The sequence below is a fragment of the Pelophylax lessonae genome (genome assembly GCF_965119305.1).
Source record: "Pelophylax lessonae genome assembly, chromosome: 12".
NCBI classification, from domain to species: Eukaryota; Metazoa; Chordata; class Amphibia; order Anura; family Ranidae; genus Pelophylax; species Pelophylax lessonae.
In genome coordinates, this window is record NC_138779.1 from 18,771,217 (window position 1) to 18,794,328 (window position 23,112).

Genomic DNA, 23,112 nt, shown 5'->3' on the forward strand with positions numbered 1-23,112 from the left:
ATTGGCTTGCTGGTGATTTAAACTGAACGGTCAGTTGGGATCTAAAAATAGTTCATTTACCTTCCCCTCCCCCTCCCCTTCTCCATGGAAATGCAGAGCAGAGCAAAACATGACTTACCTCTTCACTCTCTCAACAGCAACTGACATTTCCCGCCACTCACCTCTCTTATATACCCTGCCTGGTCATGTGACTAGGTCATGTGACCAAGTGCCCTGTACAGTGCAATGGGGATAATAACCACTTATGCTCCATTCACACCTGTGCGTATCGTTTTTTTCAGGCGTTTTTTTTTTTCCATTTTTTTGGGGGTTTTTTGGGGGGGGGGGGCTTTTTTCAGGCGTTTTTTTTGGGTGGGCTTTTTTCAGGCGTTTTTTTGAGGGGCTTTTTTCAGGCGTGTTTTTTTGGGGGGGGGCTTTTTTCAGGCTTGTTTATTTTTTGGGGGGCTTTTTTCAGGCGTGTTTATTTTGGGGGGGGGCTTTTTCAGGTGTGTTTATTTTGGGGGGGCTTTTTTCAGGCGTTTTTGGTGTTTTTTTCAGGCGTGTTAATTTTTTTGGGGGGCTTTTTCAGGCGTGTTTATTTTTGAGGGGCTTTTTTCAGGTGTTTTTTGGGGGGCTTTCAGGCGTTTTTTTGGGGGATTTTTTCAGGTTTTTTTTTGGGGGGGGGGCTTTTTCAGGCGTTTTTTGGGGGGGGTTTCAGGCGTTTTTTTTGGGGGGGAGGCTTTTTCCAGGCGTGTTTTTTGGGGGGGAGGCTTTTTCCAGGCGTGTTTTTTGGGGGGGAGGCTTTTTCCAGGCGTGTTTTTGGGGGCTTTTTTCAGGCGTGTTTATTTTTTGGGGGGCTTTTTTCAGGCGTGTTTTTGTTATTGGGGGGGCTTTTTTAAGGCATGTTTTTTTATTAGGGGGCTTTTTTCAGGCGTGTTTTTTTTATTGGGGTGCTTTTTCAGGCGTGTTTTTTAGGGGGGCTTTTTTCAGGTGTGTTTTTTTTTGGGGGGGGCTTGTTTTTTTCAGGCGTGTTGTTTTTTGTGGCTTTTTTCAGGCGTATTGTTTTTTGGGGCTTTTTTCAGGCGTTTTTTTTTTCGGGGGGCATTTTCAGGCGTTTTTTGGGGGGGGGGCTTTTTTACAGGTGTGTTTATATTTTTTTAGTGATTTTTCAGGCGTTTTTTTCAGGTCCTTTAATGTAATGATGTAACTACATTATTTTTACTAATTACTGTAATAATGTAATGTAATGAATTCCTGTAATAGAACCACTTAACGACGTCACTGGACTTTCGGCGGTCACACATGCAGCTGCAGGTATCATCCCGGTCTCTGTTAATAGCAATTAGCTGCTCATTTGTCATTACAAGCAGGGGGAGGGGACGCCTTAGGCAGCTTGCTCAGACTCTCCCATCCCACTGGGAGACCTAAGCAACCAGCCGACACATCCGCCAGCTGGTCGGACAGCCGCACAATGCAGACTCTGGGCTATGGTAACCCGGAAGCGATGACCTGACACAACACTTGGTTAAACCGGATATTAACGGCACGCTATTAAAAAAAAAAAAAAAAAAGCATTTAGAAACACCGATCTTGGTGGTTTGAATGCTTTTAAGGGCAGAGGAGGGATTTGGGGTCTTATAGACCTCAGGTCTCTCCATAAAGAGTACCTGTCACATGCCTATTGATGTCACAATTTATATTTACATTCCTTATGACAGCAATTAAAGTGATAGAAAAAGTTTTTCTTTTTAAAAGCAACAGTGTAAAAATAAAATCGATTCACATTAAAAAAAAAAAAATGTAAGTGCCCCCCATCCTCACACACAAAGGCGAATTCACATGTTGGTTCCACACCATACAAACAGCGATGGTCTCACCCATGTATGATATCGCTGCAATACGTCAGATCATGGGCAGTAAATTATCACCAGACCTCCTCTGTAAATCTAAAGTGGTGACCTGAAAAGGCTTTTAAAGCATCGCCAATGAACAGTAAAATTTACTTCATTTGTCGCCGTTGCACAGGCGTGCGCAATTTTACAGCATGTTTGATATCTATTTACCATCATCTTTTATATTTTACAGAAAAAAATGTTATGCGTTTTTGTTACAATAAAATTTTAAGAAGAGTATTTTCTCACAAAATATGGCGTTTGAGAAACCGCTGCGCAAATACCGCGTGGCAGAAAAAATGTAAAAACCCACCATTTTATTCTCTAGGGCCTCTGCTTTTATAGAATATAATTTTGGGGATTCTAACTAATTTGCTAGCAAAAAATACAGATTGTTACATGTAAACAAGTGTCAAAAAAAGGCCTGGCGCTGAAGTGGTTAATGTGATGTAATTAGTGTAATTAATGAGAAGTTGTCATAGTGTAATAATATCTAACACAGGCTTTCCTACATAGGCGGCTATGGCTGATTAATAAACTATAGGACTTTGCCCAGCTTTGGTTTTCATGTATTGGCTTGCTGGTGATTTAAACTGAACGGTCAGTTGGGATCTAAAAATAGTTCACATTTGCCTTCCCCTCCCCCCTTCTCCATGGAAATGCACACACATACAGAGCAGAGCAAAACATGACTTACCTCTTCACTCTCTCAACAGCAACTGACAGTTTCTGCCACTCACCTCTCTTATATACCCTGCTTTACGCTGTGATGTCATAGTGGAACCTGGTCATGTGATCGGCACAGTGGTGTAGTGGTTAGCACTTTCACCTGGCAGCAAGAGGCTCACTGGTTCAAATCCCAACCATGACACTATCTGCCTGGAGTTTGCATGTTTCCTCCGGGTACTCCGGTTTCCTCCCACACTCCAAAGACATGCTGGTAGGTTAATTGGATCCTGTATAAACAAAAAAATAAAAAATTGGCCCTACTGTGTATGAATGTGAGTTAGGGACCTTAGATTGTAAGCTCCTTGAGAGCAGGGACTGATGTGAATGTGCAATGTATATGTAAAGCGCTGCGTAAATTGACAGCGCTATACAAGTACCTGAAATAAATAAAAATAATGAATAAATGTGATCAAGGACCATAGTTGGGCAAAGCCTTATACGGTCAAAGGAATAAACAAGTGCTTTGTACAGTGTAATGGGGATATTAACTATTTAACCAGTTACTACCCGCCCGCCGTCAAACGACGTCGGAGCGGTGTACCTATTATCCTGGGACGCCGTCATATGACGATGCACCAGAGCAGCCTCTCTCGCGCGCCCCCGGGGGCGAGCGGAGTGGCGATCGTGACCGCGCCATGTTGCTAGGACACGGCGCGATCCCGATCTCGGTAAAGAGTCAATGACAGGACTCTTTACTCATGTGATCAGCTGTGTCCAATCACAGCCGGTCACAAGTAAATGAGGAAGTGCCGTTATTCGGCTCTCCTCGGCTAACACTGTCAGTGTGTGAGCCGAGGAGAGCCGATCAGCGGCCCCTCCTCATAGGGGACACAGGGAAATGTAATCAGGGCACTTATCACCAGTGCCCTGATTACACAAGAGGGAACTGCTCATCTAGGCACTGATAGGCACTGACTGGCAGCACTATGGGCACTGAGTGTGGGCACTGATGGTGCTGCTCATCAGTGCCATCCGTCAGTGTCCATCAGTGCCGCCTATCAGTGCCCAGCAGTGCCGCCTATCAGTGCTCATCAGTGCCGCCTATCAGTGCGGCATATTAGTACCTCCTCATCAGTGCCCATAAGTGCCACCTCATCAGTGCCGCCTATCAGTGCCGCCTATCAGTGCCGCCTCATCAGCGCACATCAGTGAAGGAGAAAAATTTATTTATTTTCAAAATTCACTCACAGAAAATAAGAAAAACTTTTTTTTTTTTTTCAAAATTTTCTGTCTTTTTACTGTTTTTTTTTTTTGGAAGAAATAAAAAACCTGGAGGTGATTAAATACCACCAAAAGAAAGCTCTATTTGTGTGAAAAAAATTAAAAAAATGTCATATGGGTACAGTGTAGCATGACCGCGCAATTGTCATTCAATGTGTGAGATCGCTGAAAATTGGTCTGGGCAGGAAGGGGGTGAAAGTGGTTAACGACCAAGCCTATTTCTGACACATATTGTTTACAAGTTTAAATCCGCATTTTTTTTTTTTTTTTTTTATAGAAAATTACTTAGAACCCCAAAACATTATATATATATATATATATATATATATATATATATATATATATATATATATATATATATATATATATATATATATATATATATATATATATATATATATATATATATATAGTGTATGTATGATTAGTCCTCAATTTCTTTTTGCTTGTAATTTTTTTTTTTTTTTTTTTTATTTCCCACCTGAATACCGGGCATTTTCACCCCCTTCCTGCCCAGTCCAGTTTTTAGCGCTGTCACACTTTGAATGACAATTGCGCAGTCATGCAGCACTGCACCCATCTAGAATTGTCATTTTTTTCACACAAATAGAGCTTTCTTTCAGTGGTATTTAATCAGCACTGGGTTTTATTTAATTTTTTTTGCTAAATGGAAATAAAACTTTCTGAAATGTGCGGCAAATCATGCATTTGCTGTGTGGGTCGCTGCGCATTCGAGAACCTGCAGATGTAAATTCAGCTAAATTGTAATAGAAGGGGTGAACCTATGCGCTACCAGTAGGTAGAAGACGTATAAAATTAAAAAAATAGGTAAAGATGTAGTGGAACACCAAGGATAGAGCAGCTAATTCAGTAGTGTCACCACATACCACAATAGTTTGTAAGATAGAGAGAATCAGCGCTCTAATCCTTAAAAGTGATGGACCACCCGATGATAAAAAAAGACTGAATGTATAAAACTCGAAGTATCAAAGGTTATAAAAAAAATTGATGATGGAGTGATGTAATAAGATCAATAAATATCCGTAGTGTGGTAAAAAAAAATTAAAAAACAGGTGTAATGAAATATAATAATGCTAATAAATCCCAGTGAATCTCCAACGTGTGATAGAAGAAAATACAATGATCAATCAGATAATCATGAATAAATAGAAAAAATACATGAGAAAAATGTGTAAATAAATAAATAAATATAGTGATGGGTGCAGAAGTGGTGATATAATATTAGACACCAACAGCTGGAAAATGTGACAGTGATTCAGCTTCTTAAAATAATTACAAAATCCGAAAGTGAAGAATATAGTGGAAATAATGATAAGAAGATTAGTAATATAAATCCAGAAATTCTCAATAAATAATATAAGTGGATATATTCATTAACCTAATATATACAAGTGCTGATATAAAACGTGAATCAATTAAGTGCTAGAAAGTCCATAAAAAAGTTGATTGTAGTGAGTGAATAAAGTGCTCAATTGTCCATTTAAAAGATCAAGTGGCTTAAAAGATGAAGTCAAAATTCCAGTGACAGCCAGGTGCAGTGGTAGGTGAGCTAACAATCCAGCATTAAGTGTATTGGCCGCTCACCTCCATTCACACTCAAATGAGCGTTTAGGTACAATCTTTCACCTCTTGATCTTCTCCAATGGGTATAATACTTGTATATATTGACAATCTCCCAACCATATGTAGTACTTCAAGATATATATATATACTGTGTGTATATGTATATATATATATATATATATATATATATGGGTCTCAGCAATAATATACTGTATACTATATATCCTTTCCTTTTTGGGCGATATCCTCTTTTCACCACGGTATGTCATTCACTCATTCCGATTAAAATGTAAGAGGGAAACTCTCATAGTGCAGTAAATCAGGGTATACTTTAATCAAAAATGCAGGTCACTTACAGTTAAATATAGAACGATGCGTAGAGCTAACACCGAGCCGCCGATGCGGTAAACTCCAATACTTCCGGTCTCGGCCATAGACCGGAAGTGACGTCCGTACGGCTTCTCCCTGACGCGTTGCGTCACAAACCACTTGACTTCTTGAAGTCACGTGGTTTGTGACGCAACGCGTCAGAACGTTTTATATCAGCACGTTTTATATCAGCACTTGTATATATTAGGTTAATGAATATATCCACTTATATTATTTATTGAGAATTTCTGGATTTATATTACTAATCTTCTTATCGTTATTTCCACTATATTCTTTACTTTCGGATTTTGTAATTATTGTAAGAAGCTGAATCACTGTCACATTTTCCAGCTGTTGGTGTCTAATATTATATCACCACTTCTGCACCCATCACTATATTTATTTATTTACACATTTTTTTCATGTATTTTTTCTATTTATTCATGATTATCTGATTGATCATTGTATTTTCTTCTATCACACGTTGGAGATTCACTGTGATTTATTAGCATTATTATATTTCATTACACCTGTTTTTTAATTTTTTTACCACACTACGGATATTTATTGATCTTATTACATCACTCCATCAATTTTTTATAACCTTTGATACTTTGAGTTTTATACATTCAGTCTTTTTATCATCGGGTGGTCCATCACTTTTAAGGATTAGAGCGCTGATTCTCTCTATCTTACAAACTAAATTGTAATGACACCCCATTCATGGTTAGCAAACACATGATTTTGCTGCATGCTGAAAAGCACTACAAATGCACACTTAAAAAACGTGACACTCAGTGGTTTATTTTGGTGTTGTGCTGCCCTAGGCAAGACTAAAATTGTGCACCCCCCCTCCCCATCTTTTTGTCCCACCCTTTCTATTGGGGGTGGCTATAGTGGCTGTGTGGGGTCTCTGTTGGACTGTAGGGTAGTACCCCCCCCCCCACGCTATTCTGCCACAGTGTTCCCACCCTACCCTCAGTTGCCTGCCACAGTGCTCCCCCAAACCCCTCACTAGCCTTCCACATCCCCCCCCCCCTCCACTAGGAGAAGAAATTGGAAAGAGAGAGAGATGGAGGACATAGAAAAGGAGAGAAATGGAAGAGGGGGGGGAGAATGAGGGAGGGTTAGAGAGATGGGGTGAGAGAGACGCCCCAGTGTCCACACTCACCTCACACCCCGGCACCCACACTCACCATAGGTGTTCACACTTACATGTCTCCCAAGGACAGCAGATCACTCCAGCATCATCTCTGCAGTGGGGGGTCTGGGGCTGATCCGTAAGACAGCTAGGGGGTACCCGGTGTCTATGATATGTTCCTCCCACCCTGGCTCTCCTACACTCCCTTCCAGGGATGGATCGAGAAGCTCCCTGTGAGCAAGCTTCTCCTTCCTCCTTACAGCCACGGCCACAGGTTTAGAAGTAGGATGCGGCTGTGATAGAGGTGGGGAGGAGGAGCTGCGGCAGTGCCCAATCCCAGTGCAGGGAAGGAGGGCAGGGTCACAGGTTGCTGTTGTCAGGTCTGGTGTGGAGCGGTGGAGTCGGAAGCGAACAATGTTGAGTATGTTGCAGGGATAGCGAAAGGGGGGGGGGGGGGGTGAGCTGCTCTGTGCAAAACCGTTACACAGAGCAAATAAGTATAATATTTGTGTTTTTTTTGTTTTGATTTTACCTTTTCATATCACTTTCACACTTGTACAGCTCCATTGTTGCGCCGACTTTGGAGTGCAACTTTGGTGAAAGTTTGATGCAACTCTGACGCAACTTTGGATGGCTGCAACTTGGATACGACTTTGGCTTTGACCAGTTTTATTGGACAACTGTTGCACACAAGTTGCATTGTATATGATTCAGGTACGACTTTCATGCAACTTCTGAGGGTTAACATTGAAATCTATGGCCCTAAAGTTGCATGAAAGTCAAACCAAAGTAGTGCATGAACTACTTTGAAGTTGTGCGTATATGAATGGGCATCATTGGAAAACGTGGGGAACGACATGTCCTGCAACTCTGATGTCCAAAGTTGCATGACAAGTTGCACAAGTGTGAAAGGGGCCGAAGATGTCAGTGCTGTCTATTCTGCCTCCTCCCTGTAAGATTCCTTTCACACTTCTACGACTCCAAAGTTGTGCCGACTTTGGAGTACAACTCTGACGCAACTTTGGATGGGCGCAACTTGGATACGCCTTTGGCTTTGACCAGTTTTAATGGACAACTGTTGCACACAAGTTGCATTGTATAAGATTTAGGTACGACTTTCATGCAATTTCTGAGGGTTAACATTGAAGTCTATGGCCCTCAAGTTGCATGAAAGTCGGACTAAAGTAATTCATGAACAACTTTGAAGTTGCTGCAACTTTAAGTTGCGCATATATGAATGGGCATCATTGGAAAATGTGTCGTGCAACTCTGATGTCCAAAGTTGCATGACAAGTTGCACAAGTGTGAAAGGGGCCTAAGATGTCAGTGCAAAACTGTCTATTCTGCCTCCTGTCCTCTCTATGCAAATATCGACTTTTGAACATGAGATCAGGATTGCTTCTTTCTCAAGCCTCACAATATAATGCCAAGGCTTCAGTAACTTATCAGACGCCCCTAATGATACCTCATACTAGGTGTGTATGTGGGGTATCTATGATCCCACTTTGTGTTTGATCGAGAAGAAAGTGACCGCACTCCGAGATGAAAATCAAACAGGAGTGTATTTATTCCACATCAAAAATAGGCATCAAACTTCAAACTGTGAGCCATAGGACAATAGGTAGACGCATTTCACGACTAAGGATGTCGCTTACTCATTACCAAGTCAAGTTTCAGTTTGGATTCAATATATCCCACTTTGTGTTTGCCTAGACAGAGGCTTCGGAGGATTATATATTCAATAGAATTATTCTTCTCTGGTTTGCTATAACTTTCAGTTTGAGCGTCAGATGGGGGAATGATCGAAGTCTAATTGGACTGTGTAGTGTGCCCAGGTCTGATGTCACACATCCAGGCCCATTGCTTTTTTGTATCCGATGTTAATGAGATTGCATTTGTACTTGTGCTGTATGAACCCCCTGTCCTCACTTACCCCCCCCAGACAATTTTGGCTTCCAGAACTGTTGAGGTCACATGGAGCACACCACTTATCCCAGCTGTCACAACACGTATTTAGAGTAGCTGGGTTGTTGAACACTTTTTCCTTTCCTGTGTTTTTTGCTATATATCATTGTGGAACTCTTGGCATCCTGCCTGCGGGATCCTCCTCTTTTCTGTTAATTTATGCCACAAAGAAATACAGATCGCTTCGCATGTGTGCACATATAACCAATATGGCCACGCAGGTCTTTTGCAGATTTATAGAAACTGATAGCAAGGTGCTTGCAGATTTAAAGCGGAGTTCCCCTCAAAAGTGGAACTCCGCTGATATGCTTACCCCCTCCAGTGCCCCATTTGGCACCTTTCAGGGGGGAGGGGGGAACGGGTACCTGTTTTTGACAGGTACCCTTCCCCACTTTCTGGGAGACCGCGCTGCAGTGCTGTCCCTCGGAAGGTCGGCTCCCTCCTCCGTCGCTGGGCCAATTGCAAAGCACGCTGCGCTTTGAGCATGCGCAGTAGTCCCTTACCCTGGATGACGGCGGCACCCGAGACCTGATATGTAAAATCGGCTTTGGGTGCCGACATTGCGGGCCCTGTGGACAGGTAAGTTCTACTATTTAAAAGTCAGCAGCTACAGTATTTGTAACTGCTGACTTATAATTTTTTTTTTAAGGGGGGGCGGAACTCTGCTTTAAAGTGGTTATAAACCTCAGACATTAAATATGAAAGAAAGCATATCCCTCTATAGTGTGTACTTGTCCTAATCCAGAGTCTTAAGTGTCATTTTTGTCTGCTCCCTCCTTCCTCTGCTGTCAGCATGAGTCACTTCTGAAAAGTTTTCCTGACACCAAAAGAATAAAAGGTGACAGGGGAGGGATCTCCAGCAGATTGACAGCCTCAGCTCTGCTCCTGTGTGAAGGGAGGTGTGTCCCTTCCCTCCTATCGGCTCTCACTGATCTCTGCAGAGTGTAACTAGCTCCCTGCCTCCTGCTTTCTGAAAGCTCAGACAAGCTTTATAAAACCTGCTCTTTGAACAGCTGTAAAGAAAACAAGACAGCAGATAAACAGGTACAAGATGAAGGAGGATTTGTTTCATCTCTGTGTATTACCTGAGGCCAGTCACTTCACTTGGTATATGGAAGGATTTACAACCACTTTGAATAATAATTCCAGGCATCAAAATGTTATACATAGTTACATTGGTCCAGCTTGGATCAATGTAACTATAAACAGTGCATCCGGAAAGTATTCACAGCATTTCACTTTTTCCACATTTTATGTTACAGCCTTATTCCAAAATGGATTAAATTCATTATTTTCCTCAAAATTCTACAATCAATCCCCCATAATGTGAAATAAGTTTGTTTAAAATCTTTGCAAATATATTCCAAAAAAAAAAAGAAAAGAAAATCCCATGTACATAAGTATCACAGCTTTTGCTCAATACTTTGGTGAAGCGCCTTTGGCACCAATTACAGCCTCAAGTTTTTTTGAGTATGATGCTACAAGCTTGGCACACCTATTTTGGGCAGTTTCCCCCATTCTTCTTTGCAGGACCTCTCAAGCTCCATCAGGTTGGATGTGGAGCGTCGGTGCACGGCCATTTTCAGATCTCTCCGGAGATGTTCAATCGGGTTCAGGTCTGGGCTCTGGCTGGCCTACTCAAGGACATTCATAGAGTTGTCCCATAGGCACGCTTTTGTTATCTTGGCTGTGTGCTTAGAGTTGTTGTCCTGTTGGAAGATGAACCTTCACCACAGCCTGAGGTCCAGAGCGCCCTGGAGCAGGTTTTCATCAAGGAAGTCTCTGTACATTACCGTATTCATCTTTCCCTCAAAGGAAAAAAAAAAGAGGAAATTTCCAGCTTAACTCACCAATCATTCTGCTTACTAACCGAATTAACCTGTCCCAACAGTATGCGTTAAAAACAGGGGTTCAGTTGGCACACATTTGCAAAAGCATGTGTAAGCTGCAAAGGCCCCTTCACGGCACCTTGTATTACTTGCAGTCCTAACCCTAATAATTTGAGAGTCTCCACAATAGAAGCACGTGCATTCTAATGGATAGATGAGGGGCAGGGGGCTTGGAGGTAGCCCAGCCCTCCCCAAAGGGGAGGGGCACCATGGACACCCAGCACAATGGCATCAAAGGTGTCCAGTGTGTCCCCCCCCCACCACCACTATTACTCCACTAACAAAGAAATGGCCCCTGCCCACATCTATAAATGGCCTTTACAGCAAGGAGCACATGGACGGGCAAACGCATGAAAGACAAAAATAGAGGAAATTCCCCGCTCAACTCACCAACCAGTCTGCTTACCAATCAAATTAACCTCTCCAACATAAAGCTTTAAAAACTGGGATCTTTCCCTCTATCCTGACTAGTCTCCCAGTTCCTGCCGCTGAAAAACATCCCCACAGCAGGATGCTACCACCACCATGCTTCACTATAAGGATGGTATTGGCCAGGTGATGAGCAGTGCCTGGTTTCCTCCAGACATGATGCTTGCCATTCAGGCCAAAGAGTTCAATCTTTGTTTTGTCAGACCAGAGAATTTGGTTTCTCATGGTCTGAGGGTCCTTCAGGTGCCTTTTGGCAAACTCCAGGTGGGCTGTCATGTGCCTTTTACTGAGGAGTGGCTTCTGTCTGGCCACACTACCATACAGGCCTGATTGGTGGAGTGCTGCAGAGATGGTTGTTCTTCTGGAAGGTTCTCCTCTCTCCACAGAGAAACGCTGGAGCTCTGACAGAGTGACCATCAGGTTTTTGGTCACCTCCCTGACTAAGGCCCTTCTCCCCCAATCGCTCAGTTTGGTCGGGTAGCCCGCACTAGGAAGAGTCCTGGTGGTTCCAAACTTCTTTCATTTACAGGTTACGGAGGCCACCGTGCTCATTGGGACCTTCAATGCTGCGGACATTTTTCTATACCCTTCTCCCGATCAGTGCCTCAAAACAATCCTGTCTCAGAGGCCTACAGGACTCCAATATGGTTGTAGAAACATCTCAAGGATGATCAGTGGAAAAACGATGCACCTGAGCTCAATTTTGAGTGTCACAGCAAAGGCTGAGAATACTTTATGTACAAGTACATTTTTTTAAAATAAATTTGCAAAGATTTTAAACAAACTATTTTTACGTTGTCATTATAGGGCATTGTTTGTAGAATTTTGGGGAACATTTTGAATTTAATCCATTTTGAAATAAGGCTGTAACATAAAATGTGGAAATATAGAAATAAAGTGGAAATAAAGTGCTGCGTAAATTGACAGCGCTATATAACTACCTGAAATAAATAAAAAGTGAAGAGCTGTGAATACTTTCCAGATGCACTGTACATATCATATCTGGCCAGTGCCCCTGAAATTTGGAAATGCTTCTACTTCAGTGATCTCCACTAGCTTCTGGGTCCCGTGCTGAGCTGCCTGTCTGGTGCAATTGTGAATACAGGCGGACCGGCCACTCAGCACAGGCGCCATTCAGAAATAGCTTTGAATTCTCTGCATACGAAGCAGTCATTGATTGGATGAGGTGGAGAACGTGACTTCACCGCCCCCGCCTCTCCTTATTGTCCAAAGAATGCGTTGCATTGATTGAGAAAATTCAAAGCATTCTCTGAATGGCGCCTGTGCTGAGCATCCTACCTCCTGTATTCACAGTGCAGCAGGGCATCCGCTTTGCGCCGGACCCAGAAGCAAGTTGAAGATCACTGGAGTAGCAGCAGTGTCTACTTCAGTGATTTCCAGCTTCTAGGAGGATCGGCCAGGTATGCCATATTCATAGTTACATTGGTCCAAGCAGGGGCGGATCCAGAGTCTAATCTCGGGAGGGGCACTGTCATTTTTATTTTTTTTACTAGTAATGGCGGCAATTTTTAGCGGGACTGCGACATTGCAGCAGACAGATCGGACCCCTAACTGACATTTTTGGGAGGACCAGTGACATTACAACAGTAATCAGTGCTAAAAATATGCACTGTCACTGTAATAATGACACTGGCAGGGAAGGCATTTACCCAGGGGCGATCAAAGGGTTAAGTGTGAGCCTGGGGGGTGCTTTCTAACTGTGGGGGTGGGCTTGTAATACCAACACAGAGATCTGTGTTCCTAAATAGGAGGAACACAGGAGCTCTGCAGTGATTCCTGAGACAACAACGGTCTGCTGCGTTTCCAACTGCAGACCGTCGTTCTCTCTTCACAGGGAGGGATTGCAGGTGCCCGGCGCCAATCGCGGCTGCTGGCCCTGTGCCTCAGCTTCCCCGCTGGCAAGTGGGCGCGCGCGCCCCCAGGATCACTCCTGCACACCACCGTACAGGTACGATGATTTGCGAGAACCTGCCGCCATATAACTGTGGCGGCTGGTCGGCAGGTGGTTAAAACAGTGACAATGTTTTAAAGTGTTCCATGCATCCCCATGCCTGCATGCCATTTATTTGTATTCCGACACATGGCTGTGCAGTGTCCTGATATGACATGCTGGTGCAGGTCCATGAAAGCACCCTGCATGCACACCTGGAAGCATGACATATTGGCACACAGTGGCTGTGTGTCTCAGTAGAAATAAAATGGGATGCTGGCACAGGGATAAATGCAACACTTTATGCATCCTAAAGCCATTAAATGACAGCCCTGCATGTTAGACTCATGTCTGCAGCACACACTGTGTAAAGGAGGCAGGAAGATTATTTTCACTGTCAGTCTATATCATCATTATCATCATGACAATCACACAATACAGGTGCTGTGGCTCAATGCATCTGTACTGTGTGATTATCATGATGATAATGATGATGATAGCATTTAGCTGCTGTATAATTCCTCATGGTGGCTGGGCAGCAGCAAGGACATGGCATAGGTGAAGGGGGATGGGTGTGTCACTGTACCTTTTTGGAGACAAATGAATTAATTGCAGTCTAGACGTTTTCCTTACTGCCCCTGTCTGCTATGAAGATCTGTCCCTCTCAGTGTGTTCACACACACAGACGCACGCTGCTGTGTCTCAGGCTTCCCCCTCAGCCTGAGCCCTCCCTCTCCTCTCTGCACCCATTGGCTGCAGGAGTCAGGCAGTAATGAGGCTGCTGACTGATATCACTCCGCCTGGCCGGAACTTTCATTTTAATGTCGCAAAATGCGGCTCCTGGTGGTATTAATCCACCTGAGCAGGGAAATAAAAAAAAAAAAAACTCTCTCTAAACAGTATCCTGGGCCCCTCTGAACTGATGGGGCTTAGGGATTATATTTTAGGTCTCCTGGGAGCCGTGGAAGCAGAAATAAAGTACCTGTAGATGCATTTAGATAATGCCTCTGTAAACTTAAACCTGGTACTATTTTCTCGGGGGGGGCAATTGACTCGATGCCCCCCCCCTGGATCCGCCACTGGGTCCAAGCTGAACCAATGCAATTCCGTATAATATGTCAATGCCTGGAATTCTTTTTTGAATAAATGCCTGGTCATCGCTCTTATTATTAATTTTTCAGTATGGTGGACAGGTCTGATGCACTTTAGCCACTTGTCGCCAAGGTAGTACATGGACATCCTTGGGTTTCATCGGTTATACCAGGATGGTGGGTGCACCTACAGGCATCATCCCGGTATCATTCTTTTTAGCTGTCGATTTGCTTTCATGCAGAAGTGATCCGAGTGGCTAATTAGCCACTTCGTAGATTTGCAGTGGTCTGATACTCCTTCCATTTCAATATTATCGCTTGCACAGTGCTCCTTGGTTTGTTTAAAGCTTGGGAAATCTTTTTGTATCCAAATCCGGCTTTAAACTTCTCCACAACAGTATCTCGGACCTGCCTGGTGTGTTCCTTGTTCTTCATGATGCTCTCTGCGCTTTAAACTGACCTCTGAGACTATCACAGTGCAGGTGCATTTATACGGAGACTTGATTACACACAGGTGGATTCTATTTATCATCATTGGTCATTTAGGTCAACATTGGATCATTCAGAGATCCTCACTGAACTTCTGGAGAGAGTTTGCTGCACTGAAAGTAAAGGGGCTGAATAATTTTGCACGCCCAATTTTTCAGTTTTTTATTTGTTAACAACTTTTGAAATATCCAATAAATTTCGTTCCACTTCATGATTGTGTCCCACTTGTTGTTGATTCTTCACAAAAAACTAGTTTTATATCTTTGTGTTTGAAGCCTGAAATGTGGCAAAAGGTCAAAGTTCAAGGGGGCCAAATACTTTCGCAAGGCACTGTGTGTGTGTGTATATATATATATATATATATATATATATATATATATATATATATATATATATATATATGATATAAAGAAAAAGTGCGCTGGTCTGTGATATGCTGCTACCAGATGAAAAATGATACGTGATAAAATAATGAGTGGTGCGCTATATCAATATATTGGGTGTATATTCCAAACAATAACAATTAATACATAAATACAACCTCAAATATAAACAAAATATATATCAGTGCAGAAATGTATATGGTGTGAGAAGTCCCAAGACACAACTGTGTCAATAGTAGGACCACCGACAGTGGTGTATTGGTGACAGGTGATAGTTAATTCAATTGGTGAGTTGAAATTCCCTCCACCTGCTGGAATTCCTCCTTACCGGACAGAATAGAATAAGTGCTTTTCTATGGTGAAAATAAACGATCCTGGTGCTCAAACCAAACGAAGTGCTCCCCACCGTGCATTCACTAGAGCCCATCAGGCCTCTTACCAGATAAATAGGGTTATCATGCACTGCTCACTGCTCTCAGATCCAACCGATGTTGGCAGCCATAATGGATGTAGAAGTCATATACCACTCCACTGTTCACAGTCGGGTAGATTTCTATGTCCAGACAGTGCTCATGGCCACTTGTTATAGGTGATTAAGAGGATCGTTTCGCTCCAACATTACATGTAAAAGAATAACTGCCCATGGTGCATTACCCTTGATATTAATTTATTAGAATACAAGATGCACTTACATGTATGAGGAATAGACTTCACATAGGGATTACAAAGCGTTGAGGGATTCCTAAATATTGCCTGGGTCCGGCTGCAGCTCGGATCCTAAGCGACGTGGTGACGGCACGCCTCCTGCCGTCACCACGTCGCTTAGGATCCGAGCTGCAGCCGGACCAAGGCAATATTTAGGAATCCCTCAACGCTTTGTATTTTATCTATATATATATATATATATATATATATATATATATATATATACTGTGTGTGTGTGTATGTGTATATATATATATATATATATATAGTGTGTGTGTGTGTGTGTGTGTGTATATAATGTTTGGGGGTTTGGAAGTAATTTTCTAGCAATAAAATGTAGATTTTTACATGAAGGAGCGAAGTGTCAGAAATGGCCCGGATGCAAAGTGGTTAAAGTAAACCTGTACTCCCTTTTTTCTTTTTTTCTTTTTTTTTACATTTAGTATAGCTGAAAATAAATGGGTTTGATATAAATAACGAGTGCTGTCCATAGCAGATGGGTGAGTTTATATTCTGTTTTTTTTTTCTTCTTGCAGCACTTTGAGACTGACACTCAGGATCTGACAGGCATAGAATGGGCCCCCAATGGCTGTGTGCTGGCTGCATGGGACTCCTGTCTGGAGGTATGGAAACCAAATCCTCTTGTCTTGTTTACAAACACGCGGCATCACTGATCTGTCTGGTAAATGTCTGGGAGGACGCGCCTCTGAACCCCAGACAAGATATTGCTGTGTCTTTGCATATTTCCAATATGAGGGATGCTTCATTCAGTTACTAAAAAGTAGGAATGCAACGATATATATTGGCTGCTGAAAATTATTGGCAGAAAATAGTTATCTGTGTTTTGCCGATAGGAAAAAAACAAAAGTGCCCATATTGGCTTGCTGTGTCCTATTGACTTCAGCGCAAATCGCATCCCATTGACTTCAACAGAAACTATCTGGGAGTGACACTGACGTCACTAGTGACACTAATACAGTGATCAGTACTAAAACTGTATTAATGAAACTGGCTGGGAAGGGGTTAACAGTGTGCCTAACAAGTGTAATGTGTGCTGCTTTTTTTTTTTCTATCTGTCTGTCTTTTTCTCCCTGCTTTTCAGGGAGAAGAGACAGCCAGATCGCTGTTCCTATGCACACACATTGTGTGTGATTGGCCACACAGCCAAGCAGCTGATTTCAGCCAAACTTATTGACTGAAATCCGCTGTCATGCTTGTTCTGTCTCCAATCACAGCACAAGTCGCCGGGGGGGGGGGGGGTGGGGGGGTACACACGCCCGAAACCAGATTGCCTGCGTGATTGCCTGTACCTGCTGCTTGCTCGCAGTATATTTACTTTGAGCGATCGGCTGGTGGTTAAAATTTTGTTTTTGGGTTTGCATACACTTGATTTTGGGGGTGAAGCTAGATGTTTGTACATTATCCTGGAAGCTGTAGGGCCACAAAGTTTATCTAACACATCGTTTGCAGTACAAGGTGTTACTCTACTCACTGGACGGACGCCTGCTCTCCAGCTACAGCGCCTACGAGTGGTCGTTGGGCATCAAGTCCCTCGTCTGGAGCCCCAGCAGCCAGTTCCTCGCAGTTGGCAGCTACGATGAGAAGGCATGTACACAGACGTGACCAGATTTTGTTTTCCAGGATAAATCTACAAGCATCATTAATCTTATTTGGTTTTCCTCTATTAGGTTCGAATACTCAACCACGTTACATGGAAGCCAATCAAAGAGCTGGCACATTCCGCTACTATTTCCAACCCAAAGACAGTAAGTAACCTGGGACGGGATGATCTGGGCCCCTGGAAGGGGGGGGGGGGGGAGACAGAGGCGGCATCGTTTTGAACTGGTCTTCCTCGCAGGGTGGCATTTAGTTCCAAAACAGAAAGGCGCTCGGATTTGACACCTTGCCCAGTACAGCTCTTCCGTGACAGGATGAGAAATTCCTCTGCTGTAGGATTAGCACAACTGATAGACGCAGAGCTGTGTATTTATATGGGGATCATCAGCTGTTTTATGACTCCATTATTATAGCAGGATCTGCTCCTTACTGAGGCTCTGTACACACTGATAGATAGTATAGTGGTGCACTTTGAATGCATTGTGTGCATCTGCAGCGCTACATGCTTGGCTTTTCTTCGCTCCCATGCCGTTTCAATCAGCTCCTTAGGCCCCTTTCACACTACCTGACCGATTGGGTCCGCCTATCCGTATTTCAGGCAGACCCGATCAGGCCACCCATTGTCCTCTATAGGGAGGAAGATGTCCGCTGACACACGCCTGGCATCCGATCCGACAAGATCCGCTGAAAACAGATGTATGGCGATACTTTCACCATCCATCCAGCAGGTCGGATCGAATGAAAACAGACAGGCTGTCCGTTTTCATCTGATCTTCCCTTAGAGGAGAGAGGAACTCTGACAGGTCTGTCTCTGCACAGTGAGTAGAGACAGACCTGTTATCCGCCTGCTCATTGAGATCAGCAGAGCGATTCCTGCTGAGCCAGCGGAGTACATCAAAACTGATCCGCCCCGCGTAAAAGGGACGTAAAGCAAAACAAATGCCCGACTATAAGGGAACATTTGACTTGCTCCATATATAAATAAAGAGTAATGACAGGACTGATGTACTTACCTTTCCTGGAGAAGACACTACCCTTGTCACCAAAAGCCAAGGTCTAGCCTAAGAGAAGGATCAAGGTTCAGATTGGCAGTTCTTTTTTCACTGGTGATCAGTTGGCCAAAGAGCTAGACTTTTGGTCACCTGACTAGCACAGGAGGGTGCATTGAGTCTTTCCCTTTTACTATATTTTTTTTTTTTGTATGACTTGGAAGATTTTATACCATCAACAGTTACTGGTAGATTTATGCCTGATATTGAAAATCCTTGAAGTTCCTTCAGTTAGCCAATGAGTGCAGGTTTTCCCAGTTTAGTATACTGTGTCCCAGTGAGACAATTTAAAGCTTTGTTGTTAATGCTCCAACAAATTAACTCCACTTTTGTTAAGAAAAACTCCTCTCCTCTGGGTGATCTCTGTACATTGCAGGGATTTTAACAAACTTTGTTGCAGATTCCTACCTTTTTGTTATTCTGAAGAAATAGCTGTTTGTTTCTCTGTGTCCATGTGTTGAGTGAATCTGTATAGGAGTGGTTTTAGAATGGTCAGTCACAGGAACACAAATCCCATCCCTTCCCTCCTGTCAGGATGGCGATCTGCCTTGTTTACATAGGCTGGTTGCTGTTCTGTCTCTCTGCCTGATGATTGGCGGGTGCTGAAAGACATCGGGTACCCTGCACACGCCGATCGGCTTCCGCTGTGTGTAATCACAGCGGAAGCGAGCCACCGCCAGCCTGCATGTGCGCCCCCTACCCAGAAACATTCCTCTGTTTATTGTCTGATCTGTGCTTCTGTTGCAGGTTGTTTATCGGGAGGTGGACAAAAGCCAGACTGCAGTTCCAAGTCAGCTTACTTTTCCACCCCAGCGGGGGGCGCCAAGCAGCCTCTTTGCCGTCCACAGTAAATGTGAGTGGTCATGTGACTGTCCTGTCCAAAGTTTTCATTGCTTTTTGTCTGTTTCACCAAACGAATTCTCTGTTTTATTTAATTGCTCTTTGTTTTGGCTATGGTCATGGGACAGATTGGTAGCCAGCCCCATATAAGGCAGAACAGATTGTGAAATTGGATTTTTGCAGGGACTGCTTTACTGAATAGTCACATGATTTTTGAAGAGTGGATTTCTCTCACTTCCTGTTTCTTGTAAACAGGAAGTGATGGAAAATCCCTCCAATGGGACACAAATGGCAAAAAAAAACAAAACACCTGGCCCTTCTTTGGCAATGCATGCATTGCGGCACACTGCAGCCATGTATCGTAATATTACAATGTAATAATGTGAACCTGACCTAAATGTGTTGGTAGAGATATAGATATATGTATATATATATATATATTTTTTTTTATGAAGTGGTTTGCGTGTGGTAAAACCGTACCACTGTTTTAGGAATGAAAATCCAGATTGTAAGGTCTCGTTCACAGGGGCATATTATAGTGTATGTTTGCCAACATGGGGATGCCCAGGTGCTTTGTGCATCCCTGTGCAGGCACTCCCACAGGCAATGTGCGTTCAGAGCCTTGCACCAACATGGCTGTCAGACTGGGAACCGTGGCCATACATGCCTGTCGCTGCATCCCAATTGACCTGAATAGGTTTGTCTGCACGAGGATGCACGGAACACCTGTGCATCCCCAAGTGGGCAGACGCGCCCCTCATGTGGGCGTACGCCCATCTGAACGAGGCCAAGAAACTACAGCTCTAGTCATTGTCATGTATTAAATGTTTCTTTACAAACTAAAGTGTGTGTGTGCGCACATTTATATAAACCAATATAAAACATCAGTTTGAAAACATAATGGTAAAATAAATCCCAACCATTACAATAGTGGTGGAAGCGGCCATATACCAGCTGAGATCTCCCCGTTTGTCCATTGTGAGATTGATGGCTGATGATTGGTGATTAGAAGCATTGTGTGATACCAGATGTGCTTTCTGCCTCTAATTTTTATTTAACTTTTCCCTCCAGATGAGCTGGTTGAGCTGCCTGTGTCCTTACGCACCATCAAACCGGACACGGATCGTGCAAATCCAGAATTGGGCATCGGCATGCTGGCGTTTAGTCCCGACAATCGATATTTGGCAACCAAAAATGGTACATTGATCTATCAGCCTATTCCTACAGAGAGAGACCTGAGACAGCAGGAGGCAGCGGAGGAGCAGATGTTTGGTGCTCTGCTCAGGAAATTATAGTGCTAGCTCTGTACACGGCAATAAAAAAACCCCATCAGGGTTCTAACCCTTCTCCCCAAAAAATTTTGGGCTTTACATACAGTTTAGGGCTCAGGCACACGGATGCATTCCATCTTGCAATATAAACACAATTGTATATCTTTGTGCCCGGCAGCCCCTGGTGCTGTGTACAGCTGCCCATAGTTATAAATGGGCATAGGTTACTGTATGCAGGTATGTGCCACTTGTATCCATAAAGTGGCTCTTGCGTGCAGACGTAAGTTTTAGAATACAGATAGAATACATTTAGGACCTTACACTGTACGCATGCGTCACTTTACACAAGTAGAGGCACATACTTGCATACAGCCACCTATACCCAGGGCCGCTGATAAGGCAGTACAACCAGTCCCGTTGTACTAATCCCAGGCCCCATCAGTAAAGAGAGGGTCAGGGCAGTTTTATTGTTAATTTCTGCCTGAATGGACCACACTCCTGCTCCTACTTACCAGGGCTTAAATTACATTTTCCTGGGCCCCATCAGGTTAACAGAGAAGCTCAGGAGGTGGGAGCAAAGGAGGGACCTTTTTTCCATTTTCGAAGTGTAGGCAGGTAAAGTCAGTGCTGTATTTCTGCTGCACCCTGTGGGGGGGGGGGGGGTTGATGTGGTGTAGGAGGGGCCCCACCAGGAGAGCTGTATGGGGCCCCATGATTTCTAACAGAGGCCCTGCCTATACCCATTCCTGTGTTAACGCAGCGCAGGACCTCTTGGGTACCAAAATATGTTTACACTCTAAAGAGGAATGTGCCTGCGTGCACGAGCGCACGTTTGTGTATATAATATATATATATATTACATTTTCTCTTACGTCCTCCGACAGTCGCCGCCTCTTCTAAGTCATCACTGATGGGTATTGTCATCTGCTCCGCAGGAGTAGCTAGGCAAATAGACTTAGTTAAAAACAAAAGGCATTTGCATGTACACACCCCTGGGGGCTGTCCCATCTGGTCAATACCCCCCCTGCAGTATCACTCCCAACACAGTTTTAATTTGCCTAGCTTCAGGAGTAGTAGGCTTCCCTGTGCTGGGGCTTCAGTCTCAGCCTATCTTATTTTTTATTTGATTTTCTTTGAAAATGTCAGTTTTTCTTACTTTACTAGCTGTTTATTTTGTCAGCTTTAGTTTTTTAGTCGACTCTTCGGACGAAGATGGATCATGCGGTGCTGGGATTCGGACTGGCCGCCCTGGTTCCCCAGGGCAGAGGGTCAGATGGACCCCCAGCCCGCCATCTAGCGTTCAGCTATGGTTCGCCCTGGCATTACGAACGACCCATCCCTGCTCGCAGCAGGGATGCAGCTGTGAGGTGGCTATCTCACTGGACACATCTGCTTTTCAGTAGTGCAATGTCCCTGGCAAACGGCATTCCCTGTCAGAAGAGGACAGCGGCTTTCCGTTCTGAGAGGCTCCCCACGCCATCGGGTACAGGTAAGTACTTCTGTGTGGGGCCTCTGTGTGGGGTGGCAGTCCTGGTTGCTGTGTGTTCCCCATGTCTGTGCCTTGTGCGACTCCCTGCTGCGATCCCTGTGGGGATCGCTTGTGCATGCACTGCGGCGCTGTGTGTCTGTGGGGGTCCCCTTCCCTGGGTCACTTCGGTGTTTGGGGGTGCAGACTGTGTATGGACCGCGGCGGGGTGATACCGCGCGGTCCGCCATGTTTTTTTCATACATTGGGCAGGCATGTTAGCTCCGCTGTGTGCTATACCACATGCTGATTTGGCGCCATTCGCCGCCATTTTTGCGGTGGACGAACGATCGATTCGGCCGCATGTCGGCGGCCATCTTGGTGAAGCCTCCCAAGCTTTCCTATGGGGCAGCCATTTTCCCTGGGTCATGCAGCATATTAGTTCAGCCTACTTCTGCAGCACTTCCTCTTTCCTCTAAGGCAGGACAGCGGTGGCAACACTCTGCAGGCTCTGCAGGTTATTGCTCTCAATATCTCTCTCTACTATCGCTTCTGGCTCAGTTTTGTCTCCTTTCCTGTTTGGGGGTCTTTGGTCTTTATTGCTGGAGAGGTGGGCTGCGCATTCCACAGCGCTTTTAAAGGGACAGCACCTCATTCTTGCACTGTTCTTTTTTTCTCACTTGAGCATGGATTCTCAAGATAGCAAATTTCCACCAGCCTTGGTGGGGGCCCCCAGTTCTCCTGTGGCCCCTCTGAGACCTGATTTGGCCGCTGTAGTGGCGACTTTGGTGTCCAATATGGAGATGCCGATGGCTGAACGTGCTGCTCGTAAGAGGCCCAGATTGTCCCTCTCCTCTGATTCAGATGGTGATATGGCTGCTGCTGCTGCGAGCGTGCCCTTTTCAGGGTCCCGCTCATCCTTGGACCCACTGGGGTCTGAGGGGAAGGTGGAGGGGGTTGATACCTCCTCTCCGGGGTCGCCTGAAGAGCGGGCGACCATGGATGAATTAATTGTTTCTGTGAAGGAAACATTGCATTTGGAGGATGAGCCCA

At 44.2% G+C, this 23,112-nt stretch overlaps 1 protein-coding gene across 1 annotated transcript in view; it reads left to right on the plus strand.

Annotated features, from left to right (window-relative positions):
* WRAP73 (WD repeat containing, antisense to TP73) overlaps positions 1-23,112 on the plus strand; it is a 157,651-nt gene that overhangs the window by 126,393 nt on the left and 8,146 nt on the right. Inside the window, exons 6-10 of the mRNA XM_082273350.1 lie at positions 16,354-16,440; positions 17,288-17,422; positions 17,506-17,583; positions 19,231-19,336; positions 20,395-20,520. Coding sequence (XP_082129476.1) covers positions 16,354-16,440; positions 17,288-17,422; positions 17,506-17,583; positions 19,231-19,336; positions 20,395-20,520 — 532 coding nt within the window. The remainder of the gene's footprint in view (positions 1-16,353; positions 16,441-17,287; positions 17,423-17,505; positions 17,584-19,230; positions 19,337-20,394; positions 20,521-23,112) is intronic.